The 20,181-nt window shown below is 44.0% G+C and overlaps 1 protein-coding gene across 6 annotated transcripts in view; it reads right to left on the minus strand.

Annotated features, from left to right (window-relative positions):
- LOC116948376 (serine/threonine-protein phosphatase 2A 56 kDa regulatory subunit gamma isoform) overlaps positions 1–11,385 on the minus strand; it is a 34,086-nt gene extending 22,701 nt beyond the window's left edge. For 2 of the 6 annotated variants that reach the window (XM_032964990.2, XM_076071355.1), the window contains exons 1-4: positions 11,170–11,383; positions 10,255–10,308; positions 8,055–8,120; positions 4,013–4,217 (exon numbers count right to left, since the gene is read on the minus strand). In XM_032964990.2, the coding sequence (XP_032820881.1) occupies positions 4,013–4,217; positions 8,055–8,120; positions 10,255–10,308; positions 11,170–11,196 (352 nt within the window). In that variant the 5' untranslated portion in view covers positions 11,197–11,383. Of the gene's footprint in view, positions 1–4,012; positions 4,218–8,054; positions 8,121–10,254; positions 10,309–11,169 lie in introns of all 6 variants that reach the window. The other 4 variants (XM_032964991.2, XM_032964994.2, XM_032964992.2 and 1 more) reach the window with 4 other exon arrangements.
- Positions 11,386–20,181: the final 8,796 nt, after the last annotated feature.

Below are 20,181 nucleotides of genomic sequence, written 5' to 3' on the forward strand. Positions count from 1 at the left end.
CTTCTAAGGTCTCGCGTCAGTGTACCAGCACTGTATATCTTAAAAAAATGACCAGCATCTACCAAGAAATCACCATTGTTAAGCACATACACACTTTCTGCAAGCCAATTACTATAGGAACGATTCACGAGGCTAAATTAACTTCAGGGATATAATAGGGTTTTCCCCCTTTTTTTCTGGCAACAAAACTGAAACCTTATTACAAGGATTCATGTCTGCATTAACCACAATACTTGCAGTCAAAATGCAAACAAAAAACATACTATGATAATATATGCATTGTCCTTGAAACTGATTGGTCCACACCAAGGGAGGGCTTTCTTTTGAATTCTGGCTTAGCAAACATTGGAAGGAATTGATAAACCATTTCAGGTCTTAATTGATTGATCACGCTTAAGGTGGCTTTTGGACCGCATCCATTATTTTTCGTCTCCCCCCTCCTCTTTTTCGAACATAGATGGACTTGTCAATCTGAACAAACTGTCAAATCGCTCTCCGTGGTGCTAACGTTAAAAAAACGCCACTTTTTTCAAATCTTCTTACTGTGGTTTTCACACCTGATGATGATTGCTTGTGTTGCAGTCGAAACGTCGTGAGAATTTTGTTTTATATTTTTATTATTTTATTGTTTACCTTCTACGTGACTTTACCGAAAGAACCAATAATATGTATAAAGTTTTCTTAAATGGATAGTCAACAGGTTGGAATATATACTTTATAAAAGCAGTTGAAACTGTTTTATTTATCAAGTAAGCCTGCTGAACTATTAATTATTTTTCAGAGGTGACCTGGCCACACATGATAGATCAAAGTAGCTTATCATGTGGGAATATAAGCAGCCAAATAAGCTCAAAGCATTTTGGAGGGCAAACCCGGAGTACCCGGAGAAGAATCCACGCCACCACGGTCAGAGTTCATGCCAACTCCAAATATACCAGGTGTCACTATTTGGATCAAACCCACGGCCTCCTGCATACCAGTCGAGGGAGATAACATCTCGCCAGCATGGCGCAGTGAGTTAGGAGGCATGGAGGGGGTTGCTGGTGGTATCATGTTGCTTGTGGCTTCACAAGGCAATGCATTGCCAGTTCTAAATATGCGAGTTGCAAAGTGGAATGGCCGTTTCTCCGTCTCATGAATTTGGCCGGAATGGCTCACTGGCAACAAACGCATGAGGAAGTGGTGCTTGCGCTCAAAACAGCGATCAGGGGGGTGTGCGGGGAGGGGCGGGGCGGCCGAGCCAGCAGGGTATCTACAAAAAAACCTCATGCTCGTGACGAGACTGGGTTGGTGGGCGGCAGCATGACTGACAGGAGTAAAATTAGATAAATAAAGCCTGAAGCTTTAAGATGAGTCGCATCTTAAATGTCAAAACTGGGCGAATAAACAAAAGTTATAATAATTTTCTGATTAACGAGTGTTTGCTGCCACCTTGAATTTTTTTTAACCGCTTTTACACCCACGCCTACTACAACCGCCGAAGTTGGCATCATGCACAGATCAGCATGAAGAGCCGGTGACGTGTGTACGACAGGAGCCGTGCCAAGTACTATTTTCATTCACCATCAAAAAATGTTGCATCCTGGGGGAAGGGGCAGTTGTTTTTCCTTCCCAAAATGTTTCATAAGGAAATGCAGAGTCCGATTGCAGTGATAAGCAGCGTGAACCGGAGTGAGGTTGTTAGGGGGCTGGGGTGGTTAAGGAAATGTGCCTGATCTTGATTTACTAAAATACACTCTTGGTTCATACTTTTTTATTTAAACAAATTGTAAAAAAAACCTTCAGTGTGTGGAAGTATTATTGTCTTCAAAATTGCAACAGCTGCTCACCTCACATAAGCCACATTCGGTGCTAAAGGAAATATATTAATTATAACAATATAGATTCAACTTCCATTATTTTATAAAACATCATAACGGCGAATTCAACCACAATAAAGTTGTTGATACGTACATAGGTCATGTGACCCATACTGCCCATCATGCCTTTGAAAGTAAACAAAATAATTGAAAGTTAGGATTTCTCGTGACATAGAAAGCACACGTGACATAGAAAGCACACCAATGACGTTCCTAGAGAGTGCTCTGGAAAATTCTCATGAAAGAAGCTTCAAGCTCATATGAACAGCTCTGAATTGAAGAGCCTTGGTACAGTGAGGGAAAAAAGTATTTGATCCCCTACTGATTTTGTACGTTTGCTCACTGACAAAGAAATTACCAGTCTATAATTTTAATGATAGGTTTATTTGAACAGTGAGAGACAGAATAACAACAAAAAATCCAGAAAAACGCATGTCAAAAATGTTATAAATTGATTTGCATTTTAATGAGGGAAATAAGTATTTGACCCCTCTGCAAAACATTACTTAGTACTTGGTGGAAAAACACTTCTTGGCAATCACAGAGGTCAGACGTTTCTTGTAGTTGGCCACCAGGTTTGCACACATCTCAGGAGGGATTCTGTCCCACTCCTCTTTGCAGATCTTCTCCAAGTCATTAAGGTTTCGAGGCTGACGTTTGGCAACTCGAACCTTCAGCTCCCTCCACAGATGTTCTATGGGATTAAGGTCTGGAGAATGGCTAGGCCACTCCAGGACCTTAATGTGCTTCTTCTTGAGTCACTCCTTTGTTGCCTTGGCCATGTCTTTTGGGTCACTGTCATGCTGGAATACCCATCCACGACCCAATTTCAATGCCGTGGCTGAGGGAAGGAGGTTCTCACCCAAGATTTGACGGTACATGGCCCCGTCCATCGTCCCTTTGACGCGATGAAGTTGTCCTGTCCCTTAGCAGAAAAACACCCCCCCAAGCATAATGTTTCCACCTCCATGTTTGACGGTGGGGATGGTGTTCTTGGGGTCATAGGCAGCATTCCTCCTCCTCCTCCAAATACGGAGAGTTGAGTTGATGCCAAAGAGCTCCATTTTGGTCTCATCTGACCACAACACTTTCACCCAGTTGTCCTCTGAATCATTCAAATGTTCATTGGCAAACTTCAGACGTGCATGTATATGTGCTTTCTTGAGCAGGGGGACCTTGCGGGCGCTGCAGGATTTCAGTCCTTCACGGCGTAGTATGTTACCAATTGTTTTCTTGGTGACTATGGTCCCAGCTGCCTTGAGATCAATGACAAGATCCTCCCGTGTAGTTCTGGGCTGATTCCTCACCGTTCTTATGATTATTGCAACTCCACGAGGTGAGATCTTGCATGGAGCCCCAGGCCGAGGGAGATTGACAGTTCTTTGTGTTTCTTCCATTTGCGAATAATCGCACCAACTGTTGTCACCTTCTCACCAAGCTGCTTGGCAATGGTCTTGTAGCCCATTCCAGCCTTGTGTAGGTCTACAATCTTGTCCCTGACATCCTTGGAGAGCTCTTTGGTCTTGGCCATGGTGGAGAGTTTGGAATCTGATTGATTCTGTGGACAGGTGTCTTTTATACAGGTAACAAGCTGAGATTAGGAGCACTCCCTTTATGAGTGTTCTCCTAATCTCAGCTCGTTACCTGTATAAAAGACACCTGGGAGCCAGAAATCTTTCTGATTGAGAGGGGGTCAAATACTTATTTCCCTCATTAAAATGCAAATCAATTTATTACATTTTTGACATGCGTTTTTCTGGATTTTGTTGTTGATATTGTCTCTCACTGTTCAAATAAACCTACCATTAAAATTATAAACTGATCATTTCTTTGTCAGTGGGCAAACGTACAAAATCAGCAGGGGATCACTTTTTTCCCTCACTGTAATGTGACAATTTACATGCAGTATGGTGATATCACGTGACATGCAATCCAATGATCACAATTGCACATTTATGTAGATAACACCTGTTGTGTGTATTATCTCTCATCAACAAAAGCTATTTGCTATTCGGATTGCAACTTCAACAGAGTTGCAAACGAGTACACAGACAACGTGCCTCAAGGACCTAGCATCCCACACCTTCTGATTAGCATGGTTGGCTATGTACGGAGCGAAATAAGTTCAACGTACATAGATCACGACTGAGTACCTTTCAGCGCGGGTAGTTTCTGGAGCTCGCGGTTCTTGGTAACGTTGAAGCGTGACGAGCTCTGCCTCTTCTCCTTCTTCACGATGTTGGCAGGAGATCCATATTTCACCTTGTTGAGCTGCGTCTGCGGCGGTGGTGGAGGCGGTGGCGTCACGGCGCTGTTCTGCTTCTTGGCTCCGGTGGCCGCGGTCATGCTGGCGGCAGCCTGCGGTCACACAGAGGAGAATCACGACATCTGTGAACGACGCCCTTAGCTTCTGAACGTCATTTGCGACAAGCAGCCTCCATGGACTTGCCCTGCCTACCTCTTACCTCACTCTACTCCCCTCCATGCACTCTCCACTCCCAACAACCAAAGCTCCCATTCAACCTTCCCCCAGTGTGAGGTCGTTCATTCTCCTCTGCTGTCCCTGTAGTCAGGAACTCCTCTATGCTGAGCCATGAGTGCTGTCTACTCTGCCCCTGTTCCAAGTTCAAATGTAATACCTTCCTTTATTACCTCTGCCGATTACTACTGACCGCCTCTCTATAGAAAATAAATATGCCCACTGTTTCCGTACAGTGTGTTGAGATGCGGTCACATTTAGACACTATATGAATCACAATTTTATTTAATTGTATTAAACTTTTTAAAAATATCTAACTAAATTGAAAAGAAAGTCATTTTCTCAGTTTGAGCATTATTTTTCCAATGATGTCCAACGGGTTCTAGTTAAGAGTGCATTTGCCAGCAAGGCAGCATTAATTTCTAACAGCTGTTAAGGACTGCAGGGTGACGTGTATTTTGATGTGTCTATAAATAGGTTCGACCTCTTTCCACATTGAGTTCCAGTCAAATGGCATGCACCTTGAGGGCCTAAAGGCAGGGGTTGGCAACCAAAATAAGAGCAATTTTTTTAGAATTCGGGAAAAAAAAATCAACTTTTGAAGAGCCATAATTGCATGTGAATACGAGACAGTCCTTCATAAATAACGTCATGAAGCAGTCCTTAAAGAGTCGCATGCGGCTCCTGAACTAGAGGTTGCCGACACCTGGCCTAAGGCAATGTATTATCACGAGCCTGCTAGTTGAAATTCGTGGCGAAACGTTAAACTCAAGATTGTAAATGTGGTGGATTTGCTCTCCAAAAACACGGTGCGCTGTGTTCTGATTGTGACAAACCTTACTAAAATAGCTGTCGGGTAGTGGCGGGTTTACGCGATCTAACCCAAAAAAACTCTTATGGACATTGGTCGCGAAAGCATACGTGTTAAATTGCATGTAAACATTACTCGGATGCGTCTGCAATTCTAGAATAAACTAAACTATACACTGCAACAGACAAATCAGTCATTCAAAGAAAACCCTTCCAAAGCTAAGTTTCTAAGGTGAGAGCAATACAGTTAATTTAATTGATTTAAAATAAATATACACAATTACCTCAAGTGAGGGGTAGGGGGCTTGGTATTCACCCTCAGATTCCTAGGTGCAAATACCAAACTGCGAAATTCACTGTGGTTGCACTGGATTGTCGTTAGGTCAGAGCGAACACAAAGTTGTATTACAGGTGTAACCATCACCTGATTTGACTTATTTATGAAAAGATATCCACCTAGAACATCTCATTTGCAAGGTGTCAACATTGCATGTATACAACCATTTTGAATACTCAACTTTACTGGCAAAATTAAGCAGCTTAAAGCAATAAGGGAACCACAGACAAATCTCTTATTTTAAAGGTATGCGCCAACATAGTGATTCACAATATATGCGACCCAAAAAAATAACTTGTACAATTAATAATTTACCACAAAACCTAAACAATAAGTTACCTCCTGTCTCCTGTGCAGTCCAGCGACAAATTTGAAGCTGTGTTATAGAGAAAATATATATTTCAAAGTTGTTTTAGTGACTTTGTTTGTGTTTTTTTTAATAAGTACGTCATAGCAATGCAATTACTAAAGCATGTTCTTTAATGGGAATTTAACTACCTGCCCTATTTAAGGCCAGGCACAAGACCTTCCTTTATTTTGCTGCCTATGACTGACTGCCTATTCTCTATATAATAAAATGTACCCAGTTCTGTACAGCGTCTGGAGATGCAGTTGCATTTAGACACTACATAAATCTAAATTGTATTGTGTCTCAGTAACCATCATTCCGACTCATGTCAAACAACCTAGAACACACAACCTACGTAACGTATCTACAAAACAGGTATTTGTCTTTCGGGTTTACGTCTTGGAACTCTCTTCTCATCGAGTAAAACGCCGATTGGAGCCTCACGTGACGACATCTGTTACAATTTGTTGCGCACAGACCAACTCTTCAGGAGCGCGGTTTATGCAATTCCCTGAGAGCAATGTGTGACAAACACGCTGGCACGCTTGTGCTAGAATGTAGCACAAGTTGTCCACAGCGGCTGGAGGTTCACACATCTCCCAGCAGATAGACACTGCTCCGCTGTGCCAGCGTTTACATTGCGCATTGGCCGTGTGCTTGGCAGGAACAAAGCAAGCAGCTCCAGCTGGTTTCTTACGACCATGGCTGTCGATTAAGGGGGAGATTGAATTCGTATCTCCATGTAAACAAGGGTCCAAAGACAACCCTAGACATTTCCACCAGCAATGACAACTCGCAGGCCACCCCTAATCCAGTTCAGCCTTCATTTGGCACCGATCTGAAGCAAGTAGAATTTTAAAACCGCTTTGACCTATTTTGCCAGAAACATATAATGAAAAACTCAAGTGACACTAACTACAGATATTTATCACCAGCACCAGAATGTGCATATTCACATATTAACTTTGTTTTTCGACGAAAAAAGTCTATAATTATGTAATGGTACATGCAATGGCATGTGGAATTCAAGGTTATGATGTTGTGTATTGCGTAACAGCCTCTGCCAAATTATGTAAAGTATATGGCTTAAATGATAGAGCTGAAGGTCTTTGCAAACGAAGTACTGTAAGTTTGAATCCCAACAAGGATTCACTCAGCCCCATTTCAACATCCTTTTGGTTACATTAACACTGATAAAGAAAATGAAATAACTGAAAAGGGAACAAAAAGCATGGAAAGGCACATGGGAAAAGTGAACTTGGGCAGAACTATTCACTTGAAAGGGATGATGGGTTATAGATGAGATTGGTGTAGGAATGGCAGCCAAAATATGTTATGTTTGAAAGGATACCTACCACTCGAGAGATGGCACAATGAGATTAGTTCGTGTGCAGCAGCTAGATGGATTAAGGCATCGTGAGACCATGAGGGATGGCAAAAATGGGGGCAGGCCATTCATACAGCAGTAGACTGATGGACAACGGCTATCGATGAGGATCCTGCTCCTCTAATTTTGCTACTTAACTATGCGATTTTAAAATATATACGAGGATCTTTCTTATAATTAGACTCCAAAACATAAGCTGTGATTAATTATAGACACAACCAAAAGATACAAAACCTGGCCTATGTCCCAGGCTGTCCTACACACATTATAGTGGTGGCTGTAGTTCAGGGACACAGCAAGCACCACCTTGGGTATTTGTAATTTCATTTGAATTAGGCAGCTAATTCATAAAAAATATATATGTAAAATGACGCTAATGCTTAATGCTCCAGTTGGTGCTGCCGGGCTGTGCCAGACCTGTTCTCCCCGGGAGGCTGCAATTATTTCTCAGCCAGAAAACCCAAGGTGAAAGTTACTGCCAACCTGTCAACAACACGTCCTTGCTCTGACATGAGTGTGACCCTTTGTAAATAAGACTTTTTTTTAAACGACTTTCAAATTGTGGTTATGTGATTCATTATAGCACTTTTCTTACAGAATCACTTTGATACCAGCAACGTTAATTTTAATATGCCAATGCAGTGGCATCACCAGAGCAAGACAATTAACTTCTGCGCCATGATTTTAAGTCCTTTTTCTCGTGAATGACGCTTCAAACTTCTGTCAAGCCAGCCTGGGACGTAACGACGAGGCGTGTACCTACATGATTAGAGCGGTTTGATGAGTTGAGTTCTACTTTGAGTGACTGACTTGTTTCCACCCCTTTCACTCACACTTTCGTCCGTGTCGGCAGCATCCTTTGGGGAGTTTTTTGCGCTCTTTGCGGCTTTGGCAGGTTCCTGCAACAGGCATTTCAACATGGAAATACAAAAAGCAATGTTTTCCAAAAACTGATTTACAGCATTATAATGCAATTCATTTGAGGTTAAGCGGTGGCGCAATGGTTGCTGCACCACACTATGAACCCGACAACTTGAATTTGATTCCCAAACATGGCCTGCATCAGTGCCGAGTGATATCTCAAGGGATCTCTCGCTACCTCCTTCACCAACCTGCATTGCCCCAAGTTGTACAATATAGTGAAATAACCCGCATGAAAAACATGGCACTGGAAGGGCGTACTCAAAAACATACATTGTTAATCATGTAATTTATCTATCAAAGCCTCACCGAGTCTATTGATTTTTTCAGGAGGGTTCTGCATTGTGATTTTTGACCAAAATCCTTTTAATGAGCATTTTACATTTAGGATGCAAACAGAGTGTCTGAAGAAAACCCACGTGTACGAGAGGGCAACACTCATAAGTCAGACAAAGATGTTCACAAATAAACTTGCCTTTTTGCCATCCCCTGTACACCTCAAAGCCAAACAGGTTTGGGAGTTGCACAAAACTACATGATCCAAAATCCTTGACTCCAAAGTGCTGGATTACAGGCAAGTGCCATCATGCCAGGCTATTCACAGCTGTTTTTTCTCCCTTAAGATTCCCATATCAAAGGACGTTTCGAGTGTCTGCAATCCAAAATGCATATCGTCTGTAAAATGTCCAAAATTACAACAGTAAAGCTTTAAAAGTAAATAACTGGATGACAGCATTATACATGAAAATATTACAATGTACAGTCCTTTATCAAATCGCATATTGCTTGTCGGTCATGAATATTGTTTGACCATTCATATTCACACTGGTCAGTGCAGATGGTGCAGGGAGGGGGTGTCCAGGACCATTCCAATTATCTTTCACCATTAACGTTAGCCATATACTGTAATCAAACACATGTCCCTAAGTTCAATGTGCAAACCGCTACACCATCTCTCCTCCCTTACACTAATATATGAATGCGATATTACTTCACCCTTCCTGTTTGCAACAATCAAATGCATAATGTCATGGCCATTTTGGCCTTCTGAGTAAAAGCAATCAGTGGCCAGTTGCATAGAACACCTTAAATGAGGTGTCTTAAGTTTCAATGAAAGCAGTGCAAATTAAAGGAAACAATATAAAATTTGATTTAAAGCTTTCGTGACTGCAGTAATTCATATTCTTAGCTCTTTCGGTAAAGTCACGTTGAAGGGAAACAATAAAATAATAAATATATAAAACAATAAAAATTCTCACGACGTTTCGACCATAACACAAACGTTTTTCACACCTGATGACGACCGTTTGTGTTATGGTCGAAACGTCGTGAGAATTTTTATTGTTTTATATATATTTTATTATTTTATTGTTTCCCTTCAACGTGACTTTACCGAAAGAGCTAAGACCAGAGTGGTAACCGTATGCGCAAACAACCTTCATGACCAGCACAGCATGGGGAAGCTTTCAGTCAGCAGTGGATTGACAAAGAGCTGTAGAATACACAGCAGTGACATATCACCACGGCTCGACTCCAGCGGCTAATTGCGTGCAAATACTCTAAAATAAAGTTATACTGTCTTATAAAATGGTTACTGGCTATTAAGAATAACCACCAAAGATGTAATTGATGCTAACAGGACAAAGGACCTAGGCAGGATTGGTCAGTCTCCGACATGGCCATCCTGAACCCACCTAAACAACCAGCTCCAGTGGTCGGTTACATTGAGTGACGTTTTCGCTTAAGTTTTGCAATGAAATCGGAGTGAATCAAGAGCACTTTTCAGTAATTTTACGTAACCGGCCACAGGACTCTCACCCTATCGCCAATTAAATGCACAACTTACAATCTAACAAGACTTTGTAACCTGAAAACAAGTGCTAACCAAGAGGGATGGCATATCAAAGCGACGCATGCAACAGGAACAACATAAGAACTGCAACTTGTTTACCACGGCCATTATAAAGCACCCGGATATACGACACAGAAAGGTTCAACTCCAGACCTGGAAACCGGTGGCGAATAACAACACATACCCGTGAATTACTTTAACCACTTTTTTCAGTTTGTAATCTATAGCGGCTTTAGGGTCTAAGGAGACTAATAATTTACCTTGCACTGGACACGGCTCAAAGAGTCCCGAACAAGGCCGATTGCGAACCCCGCCTCACGCCCAGTGCCAAAGGTTCGAACGCAGCGGCCACATGCAGCAAACAGTAAGGGCACACTTGTCAATTACATTGCAAAGCGCACGCACAACAGAAGCGCACCATTGGCTTAAGAAGTTAAACGCAACAGGATAGAAGTCTGTGCCCTCGACACGACCCATTATGAACGTGCAGATTGACAGCAGTGTAACTCTCATACAGCCCACTTACATGTTTGCATTTACAGCCCTCTTGTTAAACCGCTGCTGGATAGCTTTCCCGCGCCGGGTTGGGCCAACGGGGGGGGGGGTTTGTTTGACCATACTTCACCACTCTGGTCAGTTCGGATTAGTGATGGGGAGGCCCAGACACCAGTTTAGATATGAACTCGCCACTGACATCGTTGGTCGTGGTTGAGAATCGGAACTCCGGCCACCGGATTAAATAGCACAGCGCGCTAACCACTGCGCCACCGCTCCCGCCACCCACGCAACAGCTGAAGTGACGTATCCAATTAAAACAACGGGTTAATCGAACGCAGTGGCAAATATGCGGCAAAACGAAAGTTGCGTGCAACACGACACAACTTAAGCACCGCCGACACGTCCATTATGAACGTCTCCTTGTAACAACAAACGCAGCGACGCTGCCTGGGATGGACACTCGAAACCCGAAACGTCCGCCCGTCGCAGAGCACAGGTGACCAGCGAGCCACCTTGACACACACACACGACCATCCTCAATTACGGGGGGGGCAGCACAATTAGGGCAATTACTGCTTAATTAGCGGCGGGGCTGAGGCCTCCCAGGCGAGGCCTGGGCGCGTTTTAGGCGCCAAAAGAAACGGGAGAGTCGGCCATGACGGCGCCAGGCGGCTCACCTTGTCTTTCTTGTTCTTGTTTGGCATCTCCGCCGCTTTGATTCCGACGTGCGACGACGATGAGAAAGACGATGTCAAATGACGGCGGAGTGTGACTTGGGGGGGGGCAGGGGGGGTGGCCCGCTGCTGCCTCTGCTGCCGATGATGACGATAACCGCGGGAGACGAAAGTCGCGCAGGCGAAACTGAGACTGAGTCCGCTTCTTTCCTCCCCCCCTCTCCCCTCACCATACCCCCCACCACCCGCCACACCCCCCACCCCCTCTCGGCACCCCCCACCCCCTCTCGGCACCCCCCACCCCCTCTCGGCACCCCCCCACCTCCTCTCGGCACCCCCCCACCCCCTCTCCACACCCCCCCACCCCCTCTCCACACCCCCCACCCCCTCTCCACATCCCCCCACCCCCTCTCCACACCCCCCACCCCCTCTCCACATCCCCCCACCCCCTCTCCACACCCCCACCCCTCTCGACACCCCCCACCCCTCTCCACACCCCCCACCCCTCTCCACACCCCCCACCCCTCTCCACACCCCCACCCCTCTCCACACCCCCCACCCCTCTCCACACCCCCCACCCCTCTCCACACCCCCCCACCCCTCTCCACACCCCCCACCCCTCTCCACACCCCCCACCCCCTCTCCACACCCCCCCACCCCCTCTCCACACCCCCCCACCCCCTCTCGACACCCCCCACCCCTCTCCACACCCCCCTCCACCCCCTCTCGGCACCCCCCACCCCTCTCCACACCCCCCCACCCCTCTCCACACCCCCCCACCCCTCTCCACACCCCCCCACCCCTCATCATCCAACCCTCGTCCACACCCCTCTTCAGGCATTGCCCCGCCTCCTACAATACAGACCACGCCCACCTTGGCTTTTAAAACTCAAGTGCTCAGTGAAACAACTATTTATGTAGAAATAAAATAAATATTTTTACATTTTATTTCTAACCAATGAGTATTGTAATTTCTGCAGTCACGAAAGCTTCAATTCTAGATGACTATTTATGTACTATATATTTTTTACCAGGTATGGCCCACTGAGCTATGTAGCTGTTTTTTTTTCCAGAAGCGACTTAGATATCACAAATGATAGTTCAACGAATTTGAATGATCGTCATGTGGAAATTTATAGCAGCCTAATACTCCAAACGCGTGATAGTGACTCTAAATGTGGAAGGCAACAATCGCTGGACCCGGAGGAAAAAATCCACGCGGCCGCGGGGAGAGAGCCACCGCAAAATCCAAATATACGGGCATCAGGGTCGGGATCGAATCCAAGACTTCCTGTATACCAGGCGAGGTAGCTAACATCTCGCCACGTCGCCTGCTGTATTTTTTTACGCGCTTTTTATTAACTCATTCTGTCTGTTGTTGTTGTCGTTGTTGTATCCTCAAATCTTGTAACTCAGTTTTTACCCACTGCCCAATGTGGTATCGACTACAAACTTGGTATACTTACGTCATAATGATGACAATACTATATTCTATCATAAAAAAACACATATTTTTAAACATTATTTGTATATGTTATGTTTCGGCTTGGCTCTAATTGTCCACGCTCAACTGACGTTGGCTGTAAATGACCACGGTCCCCTTACGTTGTGGCAAGCTTCGGGGCCACTTACTGGAGTCGTGGAGTTCTTCCATTACTAGTACGGTACATTTCATTAAAGCGTGTTTTAATTCATATTCTTAGTTCTTTCGGTAAAGTCACGTTGAAGGGAAACAACAAAATAATAAAATATATAACCCTAACCCTAAACCTATTATTTTGTTGTTTCCCTTCAACGTGACTTTACCGAAAGAACTAAGAATATGAATTACTGCAGTCACGAAAGCTTTAAATCAAAACGTGTTTTAATTGTTTATATTACTTATTTGTAGCCTTTTAAGGCCCACACAGTGTTATTAACGATGTTTTTGTTATTTGTGCTTTTGAACCACTGCCAGCTCAGCATCACCAAGTAATATTTCCACCTTCAGAATTTCAAAATGTTGTGGGAGATGCTGCCTTGGCAGTGGTGCACAAGCACAAATAAACTGAACACATTAGTCGAATACATTGTGGCCTCAACAGGGAATAAATATAACAGGCGAAGCGTGGGCAATGGCTCTTCCTCTTATCACATAATCCAGGTCACGATCCAGGACCAAATAGATAAGCAGACGTCTCCTTCATATATCTGCCTCTCCGCACAAAAACAAAAGGCATTGCTCACACAGCCCTTCGCCCCAACGGCCTTCACGGAGAGCATCATTTCAGCAGCATCGATTAAGGGCAAGCAAACGCTGAGTTTGTGTGCAAAATTTTGTTTTATTTGTGTGGAGAAACGAATCTATGACGGGAACATGTCTCCTTAGTAATGCTGCTATTTACGTCTGTAACGACCAGACCCACCCCTGGAGTGGTGTAACTAATTAGCAGTGACATCACCATGGCGGGTGTGCCAGGCTTGGTGCACCTTGAGCCCATAACATGAAGTGTGGAAGGCTAGCTGGCAGGTTCATGGGACAGACCAAGGCGTTGTGGGTTGACTCAGATGACTGTGAGGTGCACCACCTGTGGTCCCCCCAACTGTGCCACCTCGCTGTACTTTAGCTGTCTGGTGCTCTGCTCATTGTTGTGAGCATCACTCCTCCACGCTGCTTCGCCTCTGCAGCAGTCAGCTGGCGTTAGGCGACTAACATCTCAATCTGCGGGTCTTGGGGGTTATTTGACCATACTTCACGCTGGTCAGTTCAGGTTGTTAAAGTGACCCATTATGCATCTATTAGTAAGACTATGCTGCACTGAAGATCTCTGGAGCCAGTGAAATCATTCAAAATTAAGAACAGTTGTGTAAATGAAAGGCATGGCTTGCATTGGTGCATACTCCGTGCCTAAATAACCAAATACAACTGTTCTAAATCCTAAGCCTCTAAGCGCTGACTAATTCTTATGCAATGTTTTTTTATAGTCTGTAATTCCCATCCATGCTGTCGTGGTTGTCGAAGGTCTGTGACTGTTGGTATGCACTCTTACGCCTTCAAATAATAAGAATAATGTCCAGATCTTTGTTAATGTAATTCTGGGGGTTTTTGACCATACTTCACCACACTGGTCTTAGGGTGTGTTGGGTGACGGGGGTTCAGATATCACTTGCCGCTGACGTTATCCGTGGTGGAGAAATGAATTCCGGTCATAGCGGTCATGTACGTGTGTTGAACTTCTTTCGCACCGTACGTAGCCAACCGTGATAATCGGAGGTGATGAATTGCACTAACCACTGCACCTCCGCTCCATTCGGCTTACGCCTTATTGAGGGCGTACTTAAAACTAACCGCCTGAAGTTATAAGTGATGCACGGAGGGTGACCAAAACAATCGCTGGAGTCATTAAATACAGATTACGTAACTGTAGTTAGGGTTGATAAATGGGGTTCTGGCTCGTGCACTGTGCTGTGAACTTGGCCACATGAGTTTAATTCTAAGGCTGACACGGTGTACCCATTTATACTGAAGTTTCAGCTCCCTCGCCTGGTTTCCACTATTTACAATTACCCTGTCTGTTCTGTAATGTACAGGGTGGTCCAGATGGCATGTGACCCGAAATTAATTGACCCCTAACATTTGTTTCTTTGCATATTAATTTATTTTTAAATAAACCTTGCTTTAAAAATATAAAGTTTTAGAGGATAAAATGGAGGTCATAACATTTTATTTATTTAAACATTTCCAGGTAGGGTCCACTGAGCTATACAGTTTATCTCTTTTTCAAAATCGACCTGGTCACAAATGATAGCTCAATAAAGTGGCTTATCACGTGGAAATTTATAGCCAAATACTCTTAAACGCATGTTTCTAAATGTGTAAGGAAAAACCGGAGGACCCGGATAAAAAGTCACACATCCACGAGGAGAACATGCAAACTCTCGCTATACAGGCGTCAAGGTCGGGATCGAACTCACGACCTCCTGCGTACCAGGCGAGGAAGTTAACATCTCGCCTCCATTGTAGATCGATGCAAAGACATGCACATAATGCAACATAAATACGAGTGTCGTTGTGGCGATTAACCGGGCAGTCTACTTCTTCAGTGGTGGATATGCACAGAGCCTGTAATCCAGCACTGTTGAGGCAGCGAGGGTTGGTGGATTGGATGAAAGTTACAGAACTACCTTCCCGTAGGCGTCGAGGAGGTGCCGTATCCTAATCCACCAGAAGGCGCAACAGCAAATATGCACTCCATCTGTTCTGTCTGTACGGGATAGAGTGTTTCCCCCTCGCACGCGTGGATTTTCTCCGGGTGCTCCGGTTTCCTCCCACATGTATTCACTCATTAATTGGCCGACGACACCTTAATAAAGGACCACAGAGCATGAGGCAATTATCGCGTGGCTGTGGTTCCTGGCGCCTCTGAGTGTTTCTCGCCGCACACTGTGCGGCGGCGCGTTACAAGTTGGAAATGACTATTCAAAGAATAGTAACAATATAAATAAGCAGACAATACGCCCAATTCGCGTATTTATTTCCAAATAAAAAAAAAGCATTTGTGTTAAACTAATGCTGCTTAGGAATTTGACTCCAAAGAAGGCCGTGTGGCCGCTGGGATGCGAAACAAAATTATATCTAATTTTTAGATGTGGAGAGACCGATATTGGGAAGGAAACAAGGTTGTCTTCTTCAGAAATCCATGCTGTTACCACGAGAGGGCGACCACGAGCCGTAGTAACCACACAGAAGCAGGCTCGACCGTAGAACTGGCGGGTCTTTTAATTCCTATTCCGGGACACGGGTTCCATCAGCGGCGAGTGATATCCGAACCGGTCCAGGCCATAACCACGTCACTAACTAGCACTCACCGGTATGGTCAACCCAAGCTCAACGACCAACAAGGGGCTAACAAACATGTGGGAAGGTCTTCTTTGGTTCTTTCGGTAAAGTCACGTAGAATGAGAATAAAATAATAAATTGATAAAATAAAAAAAACACAATAATATTTTATAATTATATTATTATATATTTTATTATAATATAATTGTGTTATTTTATTTTATCAATTTATTATTTTATTCTCATTCTACGTGACTTTACCGAAAGAACCAAAGAAGATGAATCATTGCAGTCACGAAAGCTTTAAATCGAAAAATGTGGGAAGGTCTACACACAAACACGTGGCATTGCCGCACGCGTCCACCAGAGGGCAGCAGCGAGCTGGTTGATGCCGTGTGCTCTGGATTGTAAGACGCACGCATCCCCTGGGAGTGCGTGGTAGAATCCGGCAGGTGTGTGTGTCTGACCAGATTTGCATAATTGGATTGACACCGGGCACACGTTTTTTGGTGCGTCTTACTTTCCGGGAGCCTCTTATAGTCGGAGCAATACGGTAATACTGTAATAAAGGAGAATTATTGTGCCTGTACAGTCTATTTTTTAGCGCTTTGGAAAAACACAGGCCACGGTACATTACCGTATTGGCAAATACTGAAATGTGAACTCAGTTTAACAACACGTAGGCTTTCGCCACCAATATCCGTAATAGAGGTTTTTTTGGGTTAATCTCGTAAATATAAAAGTGTCGTTAAAACACGTAAAATGAGTAAGTGTCTCTACAGATCACTGGAATATAATCGACATAATTACACAGCAATCAGCTGATAATGTATTTAACAAAACTAACACTACCCAAATTAACAAATTTGCTAGACTAACAACTATCAACTAAAATGAACATTTTAGAAACAAAACGGTAATCAACATTATGAATAACATGACTAACCTTGATTTGAAGCTTTCGTGACTGCAGGAATCCATACTCTTTGGTTCTTTCGGTAAAGTCGCGTTGAATTATCCAGCGATATGGTTTCAGTCCTGTCTAAAGGTCTTAACCTTGCTGTTGGCCCACGTGCAATCCCTGTCGATGAGATCATTGCTGAAGTGGAATCAGCAGTTAGACATCTCCCCCATAATCAAGGATGAGATGGCTAGGCATGAGGAAGCCAAAATTATTGAGAACAGCAAATTGCGAAAAACATATTAACTTCAGTGAAGCAAAAGCCTTAAGATAATTGAGAGCATATAAAGATATCCAAATTCTTGCTGCTGATAAGGGCAAATCAACTGTTGTGATGCCCCGTGAGGACTATGATAATAAAATCAAAGATTTACTCGATGAAGGTACCTACTATAAAATTAAAACGAGACCCAACCAGCACCTTGGAACGTAAAACAACGGCAATCATTGCCAAGTCATCAATTCCCAAGGAAGAGCAATACCTGATCAAAGCAAGGGCATCAAAACCACCAAGACTTTATAGGCTACCAAAAATTAACAAACCTGATGTCCCATTAAGACCCATAGTTTGTACAATAGGCTCTGCCACGTACAAATTAGCACAATACGTAACGAACCAAATACAGCCCTATATCGGTAGGACCGCTTCGTTCATCAAAAACTCTGAACATCTCGTAATTATAATTAAATATATTAAGCTTAACCCGAATTATATTCTCGTAAGTTTTGATGTTACTTCTCTGTTCACAAAGGTTCCGGTCAACGAGTCAATTAAATTACTCGACACTCTGGTAACGAACAAAGGTTTAGCCAAAGATATCCCAAGACGAGCTGAACACTGTCTAAAGAACACCTATTTCTTGTGGAAAGGTGACTTATATAAAACAAAAGGAGCAACAATGGTCTCTCCTTTGTCTCCTGTGATAGCGAATTTGTACATGGAAGATTTTGAAACAAAAGCAATAGCTTCAAGCACACTAAAACCATCTGCTTGGTTTAGATATGTGGATGACACATTGGTGGTCTGGCCACACGGCAGAGATACACTGAACCCATTTCTAAATAATCTCAACTCGTCAAACGTATCCATCCAGTTCACCATGGAAGTGCAAGCTGACAGAACTCACCTTTGGTTGCTGACCCCTGATTCGAGGCTAACGACGAAGTGGAAGGCAAATGAGACAAACAGGGCCGAGAGAGCATGGCCACCGAGAAGATAGAGTGATGAAATCACCTCTTGTGCAGTTCCTAGGACGGGCAGAGAGGGGATGAGACAGGGTATAAATAATTCTAGATGTGCCTCGGTGAATGTATATGCTCTGACTTTAACATAGCTATTTCTGTGACCAGTTACAAGCTAATCACTCAGCTATTTCAATGCTAAATTCTATGCTAATTCCTTTGTCAAGGGGTACCTCTGCGGATGTGTATACTTTAACTTAGCTATTTCAATGAGCCATTTCAATGCTAAATTATATGCTAATTCCTTTGTCAAGGCGCTTGGTGTTTTTCTTCTCACACAGCTTAAAGGTCGTGATCTAAGCGTGGCTTCTCTCACTCCAGCGCTGTCCTCCAGACAGTCTCGTCCCTTCACCTGATGAAGGCCGCTTGTGTTGTGGCCGAAACGTCGTGATTTTTTGTTATTTTATTTTCACCTACGTGACTTTACACAATAGAACCAAAGAGTAGGGTATAAACATATGATAGAAGCAAGATAAGGTGGGGCAAGACCATATCACTCGCCACTGATGTTCGCCGTGGCTTGTGGAATCAAACTCCTGTACCCCAACTTGAAATCACGGTGCGTGGACCACTCACTTCCCGACCAATCCCCCATGCCATCTTTAGCAGAGAATTCAGTTATTTGTTTAATTGTAATTTGCATCAGGTTGCAATGTACAATCACTTCCCATCCCATGAATGTAAAATGCAGCAACATGTCAGCAAAAACAAAACCAATGCAGCATAGAAGCACTAATCTGGCATTAAATGTGGAAGTCGTGAATCATAATGTTCTGGGCATGGGAGGCGGGGAGCGGTTATTGATACAACTTCAGCAGCCTGATGAGTGCACCCAGTGTTGCAAGTCATTCATATCCGTGGCAATGTGTGTGCGCTTTTGAACTTCCACCATATATATATTTTTTTGAAAGCTAAGCTTTTTCTTGATACCAATGTGCCACGCTAGTGTTACGTAATCAAGAATATGGACAGCCTGTGCACGTGTGTATAAAGTCACGGGGCTGGCGTGCTAGGATGGACAGGCCGGGAGAAAGTCATCCGCCACATCTCTTGACAATGCTGACCACGCACGTTGCCACCTTAGAATAGAGTGTTTCCCCCTCGCACGCGTAGATTTTATCTTGGTGCTCCGGTGTCCTCCCTACGTGTAAGTACTGGTTAATTGGCCGATAACTCCTTAATATAGAGACCGCAGAGCTTGGGCAATTGTTGGCACGGGCTCACCGCCTGGCTGCTGCCTTCCTGCTTGCCATCGGGTCCTCCTCACTCCTTCTTCCAGAGTGAGGGAATACTGTGTGGCGGTGGTGCGTTTCGAGTGTAACTATTGTTATTGTTATTGCCACGCACGCAAACACGCAGTGGGTGCGCTGTTGCATTTGTGAAGTCCCATAGTGCTGAAGAGCACCGTGCCCTCAAATGTGCTTCAAGCTAAACCCAAACAACACAGCACACACGCAGCATACTCGGTATTTGATTGGACGCTGATTAGTACACGTATGTTGAACTTCTTTCGCACCGTATGTAGCCAACCATGCTAATCGGAGGTGCGGGGGAAGGACAACCCACTGCTGGATGGGAGCCTCACCAAGCCGGTGCGTCATGGGGCGGCATCTGATTAATACAGTGAGGGAAAAAAAGTATTTGATCCCCTGCTGATTTTGTACGTTTGCCCACTGACAAAGAAATTATCAGTCTTTAATTTTAATGGTAGGTTTATTTGAACAGTGAGAGACAGAATAACAACAAAATCCAGAAAAACGCACGTCAAAAATGTTATAAATTGATTTGCATTTTAATGAGGGAAATAAGTATTTGACCCCTCTGCAAAACATGACTTAGTACTTGGTAGCAAAACCCTTCTTGGCAATCACAGAGATCAGACGTTTCTTGTAGTTGGCCACCAGGTTTGCACACATCTCAGGAGGGATTTTGTCCCACTCCTCTTTGCTGATCTTCTCCAAGTCATTAAGGTTTCGAGGCTGACGTTTGGCAA

Source organism: Petromyzon marinus, chromosome 33, assembly GCF_048934315.1.
Source record: "Petromyzon marinus isolate PM22_M1 ecotype Great Lakes invasive population chromosome 33, UKy_Petmar_22M1.pri1.0, whole genome shotgun sequence".
Lineage (NCBI taxonomy): Eukaryota > Metazoa > Chordata > Hyperoartia > Petromyzontiformes > Petromyzontidae > Petromyzon > Petromyzon marinus.